Source organism: Colletotrichum chrysophilum (genome assembly GCF_026319265.1).
Source record: "Colletotrichum chrysophilum strain AFK26 chromosome Unknown scaffold_137, whole genome shotgun sequence".
Taxonomy (NCBI): Eukaryota; Fungi; Ascomycota; class Sordariomycetes; order Glomerellales; family Glomerellaceae; genus Colletotrichum; species Colletotrichum chrysophilum.
Window position 1 is genome coordinate 113,758 of NW_026517424.1, and position 8,067 is coordinate 121,824.

General features: G+C 53.6%; 3 protein-coding genes across 3 annotated transcripts; all 3 read right to left on the minus strand.

The window, feature by feature from the left end:
- Positions 1-539: 539 nt before the first annotated feature.
- On the minus strand, positions 540-2,432 carry COL26b_011353 (uncharacterized protein; the record flags this gene model as incomplete). Its single annotated transcript, XM_053184024.1, has 1 exon — positions 540-2,432. One exon carries the CDS (start codon positions 2,430-2,432, stop codon positions 540-542), a length of 1,893 nt encoding a protein of 630 aa, XP_053032052.1.
- Positions 2,433-4,828: 2,396 nt separating this feature from the next.
- COL26b_011354 (uncharacterized protein) lies at positions 4,829-6,074 on the minus strand (the record flags this gene model as incomplete). The annotated part of the gene is made up of 2 exons (XM_053184025.1): positions 4,829-5,785; positions 5,841-6,074. The coding sequence occupies 2 exons, from the start codon at positions 6,072-6,074 to the stop codon at positions 4,829-4,831; spliced, it is 1,191 nt and encodes a 396-aa protein (XP_053032053.1).
- Positions 6,075-6,175: 101 nt separating this feature from the next.
- Positions 6,176-6,911, minus strand: COL26b_011355 (uncharacterized protein; the record flags this gene model as incomplete). The annotated part of the gene is made up of 2 exons (XM_053184026.1): positions 6,176-6,816; positions 6,863-6,911. The coding sequence occupies 2 exons, from the start codon at positions 6,909-6,911 to the stop codon at positions 6,176-6,178; spliced, it is 690 nt and encodes a 229-aa protein (XP_053032054.1).
- Between the last annotated feature and the right edge of the window lie 1,156 nt (positions 6,912-8,067).

Genomic DNA, 8,067 nt, shown 5'->3' on the forward strand with positions numbered 1-8,067 from the left:
GCATTCGTCGGCTCGAAGCCGTCTCAAAGTGGTCCAGTATTTGCCAGCCGAGCTTTTGCGTCCCGTTCAATGCTCGAGCTTCCATGGATTGTGTATGGTAAACAAGGTGGAAGGGGACCGTAGAGAGCATTGGTTATCTGTATCGGCGGCACTAGTTTGTTTGCCCATCATCCACGTGATTCAGGACGGTTATAACCAAGCAACTGATCAAATTTAACCTCCAGTCCGCTACAGGCGAGGGTGGAATGCGAAAGGCCATGAAATTCGATTCGAAACATTGCAGGAGAAACGTGAATCGGTTTCTATGTGGTATCCCAAGAACTCCAAGCAGCTTTTTCAACGCCATTTGGCCTGTCCCTTTGACCAACTTGTCAGAAGCAAAAAGACGGCACCCCCATGTCGCCCCTCATCATTTCCATCTTCTCTCTACCCGTCCGTTTGACGACACAACAGTTTGGTCCTCAACACATTCAAAATATTGACCAACCCTCCATCCAGTCCAGTCAAACGACCGGGACTCTAAACCTGTTAGTAAGAACTCAGAGGTCGGCTAGATCAAAGTCGCCCTTGAACCCTTTGTTCAATAGCATCGCTGCGATTCTACGGCGCTGAAGTGGTAACTCATCCTTCGAGTATGCGTCGATGGCGTTGAGGCCCAACGCCAAACATATGCCATTGGTGATGGTGAACACGCCGCAGTCGTACCCGTTGTCTTGCTCTGGCGCCTCGTGGTTTACAACGCGCCACTCGTCTGCCTTGAAGTCGTCTCCAAGAACCGCCTGAACCCATGCTAGACCTCTCTTGGTATGTGTCGATGTGCCTCGCGGGTTGAGTGAATCCATGTGTGAAACTGTTCGCTTTTGTGGCCGAACAACCAGCAATGTCCAATGATTGCCGCTGCAGATGGGCATGAGGATCGTCTCAAGGCTGAGAAAAGTAGCCTTCGTAACCCCGTACCTTCGCAGCGCCCTTTCAGTATTCTGAACACCGTTGTCCACTAGTCTCTTATAGAAGAATGAGTTCATGGCGAGGCATACCCTCTTCGTCGACTTGACATCGGTTGCGCCGGCCGCTTCATTGACATATCGATCCAGCCACAGCAGCGAGCCGTTAACGATTTCGTCGTTAAGCCATTCGGTTTCCGGAACGACCTTGAGGAAGTCGTGTCGCCTGAGTTCCACATTTTCGGCCGTTTTAGCGAGCACCTGCTGGGGGTCTGCATGAATACTGTCTTGCACTTTTGCCGCCCAATATGTCGACAGCGACTTGACTAATCGCTTCTTGGGGACGCGGAGGCCTCCCGTTCGTTGCAGTCTTTCTTCCTCCGCCTCCTTGGCTTTCCTGCCTTCCTCGGCACGTCGTTGTGCTTCGCCCTCATCAAGCATCAACTGCAAGGCAGCGCTCAGGTCATCTAATTCTCCTTCCTTATCATCCGAAATTCTCAACCCAGCCAATGTCGGGGGGCTCGGCGATCTTGTAGGAACTCTTGGGGGCTCGCTGTCATCGGAGAGAGCTCTCAACTTGTGGCCTCTGATGGACGAGTTTAGATGTTGCACAAGCCTGGGCCTATATCTAGCCATGGTATCCTCGCTTTCGGTGTCTTCGGAAGTGTTGTCTGACTCCGCTTCAGTCTCTGGATCCTGGGTTGTGACCTCAGACCTTCGACTGTCGGGTGATCCGTCAGCCTGTGTCCCACCGAGGAAACTCTCAGCTTCATCCTTCCGAACTTGAGAGCCTGTGCTTGCTTCGGCGCGAGAGCGAAAGAACTTGGAGAGGAAGCCAGTGGGCTTGCCTGGAGACGGCAAGGATTGCTTCGATGGGGAAGAGAAGTGCACCCTCTTCAATCCTCGCGATTTCTGTAAGCGCTTCAATGCTGGTGACGACTTGTCTCTCTTGGAGATTGGACTTATGATCCCCTTGGGTACAGGATCCTCAGAAGTCCCTTCAATCGTCGTTTGCGTGTGCGAAGGCTTTCCTTTCGTTTCCATCTCAGCAAGGTGCTCTCGAATGTAAGCGTAGGTATCCGTTTCCGTGACCGGCATAAATGCCTTTGGCGGGTTTCCCTTCGATTGCCGCTCCTCAGAACCAACCGCAATGTTACTCGCCTCCGAGACTGCCGGCTCCTTCTTCCGTGTATCTGGAAAGTTGCTGGGGAAACTGCCAGGCATGACATAATCCGTAGAGTCGACGCCGAAACTATCGCGCCCTCGAAAGAACTTCATCATCTTGCCAACAAAGCCGGCTTTGTGAACTAGCCCAGGCATTGGTTTCTTCGTTACGATGGCATTCAAGTCAGCGCTGACCCCTTTGATGACCCTTGGTGTAACCCCTGCCTCGATTAAAGACGAGGCACACTCATCAGGCAAGTCATCGAGAAATAGCTTTGCTGCTGAGATGGCGAGGTACTCATCCGGGTTTGTTGCGTAGTCCATTGTCGGTTGCGGAAGCCTTGACATCTCCTTCAACCTGACCAGGAACGTATGGGAGTAAATATGCTCAAGAATCGCCGCAGTCTGCTGAAGAGTCCTCAGATTAGCGCTTAGAGCGTAAAGTCGTCGGGAGCGGGGTTCGTCATCCGGTCGAGAGCTAGGTGAGCTGGTCCTCTCTCTCGCACGGCCTTTCTGGATACGGCGGTCGATATCTCTTAACGCTCGTACGAGCAGAGCAACTTGATGCCAATTCGCCGTTCTTGTCGATTCGTCAACCCAAACAAGGTTTGTCTTTGGAGATTGCGGTTCGGCCCCTCGCTGCTCCTCTCGTGAGCTCTCGGTGCTAGCTGAGTCCGTATGAGATTCCAGTTTTATCCGTTTGGTGGTGATGCTGCCACTCTGTTCGTCGCGGGAGCGAAGTTCGACTGCATTATAGTTGCGGGGATAAACTAAGCACGGGTCAGACTCCAGTACAAGCAATAGTCTTGATCGGCAGCGTACCGTAGCCAGTAATGCTGTTGGAAACTTTGGTTACTGCACCGCGAACTGATGTCATGGTATCAAGCAGCCAAGCCGTATGGCCAGTGGCTCTCTGCGCTTTGTTAACCACTGTCCACGGGCTGAAGGTGGAGGAGTGACCAACGCCCTGCTTGTTCGGGTCCAGGGGACTTTGTCGATTGGGTGAGTCCTCCTCAAATTGGGCCTGGTCGGCAATGCCTGCGATCAAATCCCACTCGGGGTCTTGAGCCCGGCGCTTGCGCGACGTGCTCGTCGGTGTTGCCGCAGAGCGGAAAATGCTTTTCCTCCTGGAAGGCGGTAAAAGAATCAACCTATTCCGACCACGTCTCGGCTGTTCGTGGCCCTCAAAGGACTTTGACTCGGCGCTTTTTGGTTCGTCTGGTGTGCGCTCGGTATCGCAGCAAGTCTTCCGGACCGTGAGATTCGCTAATGTTGCACCTCTGCGCAAGCTGGGTTGACCCGTTCGTTCTGTTCTATAGCGGCCGCCAACGTAGCTTTTCAGCTGGCTAGGAATTATGCAGCCAGCGAGGGGGTCGCGGGAGTCAAGACCAGGGTTGTAGAGAAGAGCAGAACCGGGAACCGGGTATGGGTGCCAGAGGTATTCGAATGCGGAAGGTTGGATCTGCGCCCGTGAAGCACAGCGCTCGAGGAAATCGGTTGGTTTTCGCAAGAAACCGTGAGGACGAGGGCGGCGACGACGATGCTGAGAGTTGTCTTGCTTCATGGCTGTTAGCTTGCAGGTAGCATGACAGAATGGTTGAGCAGGAGACATGGTGTCATGGGAAGGGCCAAAGATGCGAGGAACTGAAAACGTGAAAGGTGTGAGGGGCGAAAGAAACGCCGGAGCTTTACAATAAAATGGCGCGGCGTCTGGTAAGACCGGAGAGTAGGGGCGGCGGCGAGTTGAGGCTTGTGTTGTTATTGTTGTCTGCGTCGGAATTATTGGAGATGGCGGTGGTGGATCGCGAAATGGAGGGCAAGCGCACGGGCTGAGGAATTGAAAGATGATTGATATCTTCTGAAAGTTCGTCGGAAGAGGGTGCGGTCGCGGTTGGGGAAGGAACAGCAGTTGCGAAATCCCCATCGGAGGACAGCCTGGTGATGAAGTTGGTGATTTGAGGAAAGAGTCACCACTGGGTGCAACTTACATTTTTTGGTAGCTCAGGAAACCACCAGGCCTACCTTAGGTACCTAGGAAGAGAAAGGTAAAGTAGGTACTACCTAGGTACCCTGCCTACCTAGATGACCACCTAGGTGCCTTCCTGCTTGTGGAAAGGTACCTAGGCAGGTAGCTTACCTACGCTGATAGTCAAAGACCTCCACTGACCTAGTTAGGTACCTCCCATACAGAAGGTACAGCGTACCTACCTAATGGAAGTGTCTAGGTAGGTTCCTAGGCTGCGCATGGCTCGGGGATGGATTACCGGGGTGCTGTTCACTGAACGCTCCGACGCAGCTTCAGTGTTTCCGTCCTTCAACCTTCAACCGGTGCCCCGTGGCATGCAGATGCGTGGGGTCGGCCCACGCGGTTAGGTACCTTACAGTGTACCTTAGGTTTATTCGATCACCTCACACCTTACCTACCAGATATGGATAGGTGCTGCAGTGACTTGATTGCATCCCGACAACAATTAAGATAGAGACCAAAGCAACTGCAGTGCGCGCGGATAAGAACATGCACGAGTTGGAAAAGAGTCGAAGGGTCTAGTAGAGATACAAAATTCTAATTGATACTGATCGCAGGCCACATTCATCCAAGTGTCCCGACTGCGCACCTCACGGGTTCTCGCCCCTCATCAAGGGCAGCATGTCGCTGCTCTGAGTTATTTACAACAATCAAGAATTCCTCCTCATACAAACGCCGCCGGCCTCTACATGAATCAAAGCTGGGCAAGAGTCTCTCCTAGCTTCTTCGTGCAGAAGGTGCTGAAGTACTCGTTTAGTGCGTCAACCGTGCCGCGACCCTCCACCAACTTTGCAACCATGCCTACGTATCCGTCTGGGCGCACGACAACAACACCACCCCTTTCCTCGTCCAACCCCATCTTGGCGTGGGCCGCTGCCTTGGCGTCCAAGTGACGGCGGTCCCATCTGTCGTCTGCGTAGACGTGCTCGCGGTAACGTCCGATTACATCCGGGACATCGCGCGAAATCTCGATGCTGCTTCTGCTGGCGGCAAATATGGTACAAATGGTGAAGAAAAGACTGTGTGGGTTGTGCTTCTCGTGATGAGAGACGCTGTCAACGTCGTCTCTGACGTATGCGGCATAAAACGACCGCTTGTTGTTCATGTGGCTGGCGAAGTCCTTCAGGGCAGCCTTCGTGACCGAAGGCTTGCCAGCAAATATGAAGATACGGAACGAACCGTTCAAAGGGACCTCTTGCTCCAGGTGAACAACATTGGCATCGACAACTCTTGTCACGTCGGCATTCATGAAGAGCCGTCCCGTGCGAAGCTTAGTGCCTTCGCGGTGAATCAGAGGTGATTTCGCCGGGTGTGATTCGGACCAGTTTAGAGAGTTGGGCTTGTATGCTACACCATAGCCACTGGTAAATTCGCAAGACTCCTTGAAGGTCTGAATGAATTCGTTGTCTGAGCCGTCGGTAATAGCCTTGTCCGAAGCAGCCTCGACTTCGCTGGCAGCCGGCGGTCGTTTCGAGAACAGTGCTGCATACTTGTTGTCAAAGTTGAGCAGCGTCTCGGCGACATCTCTGCGCTCGGTCTCGTAAGTCTTGAGAATATCCCGATGGGCGAAACCAGCTTCTACTGCATGAATCTTCCAGGCCAGGTTCTGGGCGTCCAGAAATGCTGTGTTCATGCCCTGGCCAGCCTTGGGCTGCAGTAATTTGTCAGTAACTTCAGTCACGCAACCCAGATACAGTCCGACGTACGCTGTGGGTGTGGCAAGCATCGCCCCCTAGGAAAACTCGATGATCCAAGGTGTAACGGTCTGAGATGCCTTGGCCGATGGGGTAGACTGAATACCACTCAGTCCTCTCCCATTCGATGCTGTACGGCTGGAGGATTCGCTTCGCAGATTCCTGAACTTCTTCTTCTGTAGCTGTCTTTCTGGGATCGAAATCGGGATCCGTCGAGGAGGCAATCTGGATATAGAGGCGCACCATGTTGTCTTCTCGAGGGATGACCATGATAGAACCATGCTTGCTGTGGATGGTGCATTTCATCTAACTTCGGTTAGCCAGCGTTCTATCGAGCGTGATGATGCCTAGAAGCGTGCCTTGATATCAGGGAAATCGGTCTTGACCACGCCGTCCATGACGCCCCATACGTGGGAGATGGGGTCCTTGTGCTTTATGCCAATCTGCAACTGGTTTCTGATGAATGAACGCGCGCCTTCACCTCCAAACAGATACTTGGCGCGCACAGTTTCATGAGCAGTACCATCGACGTGCTCCAACTGGACTTCGACAGGATACTCTGGGTTCTCTGCCTCATTGGAGGTGAACCCCGTAATTGTCCATGGTCGCTGGATTTGAGTGCCGTTCTTGTTGAGGTCAGAGATGAAGACTCGCTCGATGTGGCCCTGGTGCAACAGAGTTGTGAAGGGATACCTGGCGTCGATAAAGCTTGGACAACTGGCCCAGGTGCCCGTTCTTGCGATTCCAGTGCCATTCTTTGGGGGATCCCAGAACGCAACCTCGTATACTCTGGCTGGCTTGTGGGCCATGATGGCTGATTTGAGACCCATGTTCCGGAGCAAATCCAAGGAACGAGGCTGAATGCCGTCCGCTCTTCCGGTCGGTGTCGGCTCAGCTCGATTGTCAATGTGCTTGATCTTGTAACCCCATCTGGCCAAGCAAGTCGACAGCATGAGTCCTACGGGCCCAGCCCCAACGATGACTTTCTCTGTCAGAAGATACGCTTAGAGAGATGGAAACAGTGTCGGCCTTACCGATATCGTAGAGCATCGAGCCCGACTGGCGATCTGGTTGGGTTTCCATGATGTGAATTAGTTGAGAGGTAGGGTGGTGCTGTTGTAGGGGTCTTATCAAGAGTTCACTGTGTACTCAGATGCCTGTGGCACGCACTTGGAGAAGCGATGTAAAGAAAGAGAAGAGGAACCCAGGGACGAACGCATTCACGCGAGAATACACGCACAGGAAGTCGTGGAGGCAAGAATGTAGGTTATATATGGCAGCCGGCCGATTGGCGCAGAATTTCCACATCAATGGACGACTAGGGTAACTGACGACCCGCGGGGAGATCTGGATCCAGTGAGACTCATCCGAAGGGGACCGAGATGCTAAAAGCTCGCCGGCACAGAGAGTCGGTAAGCAGAACGGGGACGGCAAGACAGGCCGGGAACTCCAAATCCCCACATTGAGGCAACAGAAGTATCTCGTTGGGCAGTGCTCGCAGTGGTAAAGGGCATGCCGTTCATTCGATCCGTGTAGGTATGGAGACTTTAGAGTCAGGAAAGGGCACGTCATGGGGGAAAGGGAGGGGCGCCTGGGTGGCGCATTTGGGGGATGAGATTGAGTCTCGATACTTTGGCTGGGTGCTTATCCCTGCCTGGGGCAACGCAGCCCAGACAAAAGGGACTCGGGAAGTCGAGTCGGCAAGTCGGTGGTGGGGCCGTGTGCTTTGGGAAGGTCCACGGGAGGTATCTTTTGTCCACCTCCGATCTTTAACACTGGACTGCCCTGAGAGATGCCGTCCGCGAAGGCCGATGGGAGCAGCTTGATAGGCCCCAACAGTCATGTGTGGGCCAAGTCATTTGGGGTTCCCGGAAGTTGGAGAAGCAGGCAAGTGCGGGGAAGGGGGCTGCACCCCAAAGTGCCCGGAAACGCTGCGGCTGTGAATGCGCCGAACCGAGCCTACCCTGCCTGGCCGCCACGCTGGCACTGAGGATGGAAGGTACGTGGAGAAATGGACGTAGCGAATCCGAATCTGTAATCCGTCTGCTGTCATTTGCACTGGCCTTAAGGGTCCACAGGCACAAGGTGGAACAAAAAAACAAAAGAAAAAACATTCCCGTACCATGTCCGGACACGAGTGCCCAATGAGTCTTCTCTCTTTGCTTCCCGCTCAACGATGCCGACCAAAACACTCATGCATAAGGTAGTACGTAAAGTAGGAAAGAGGGGGGGGGGGGGG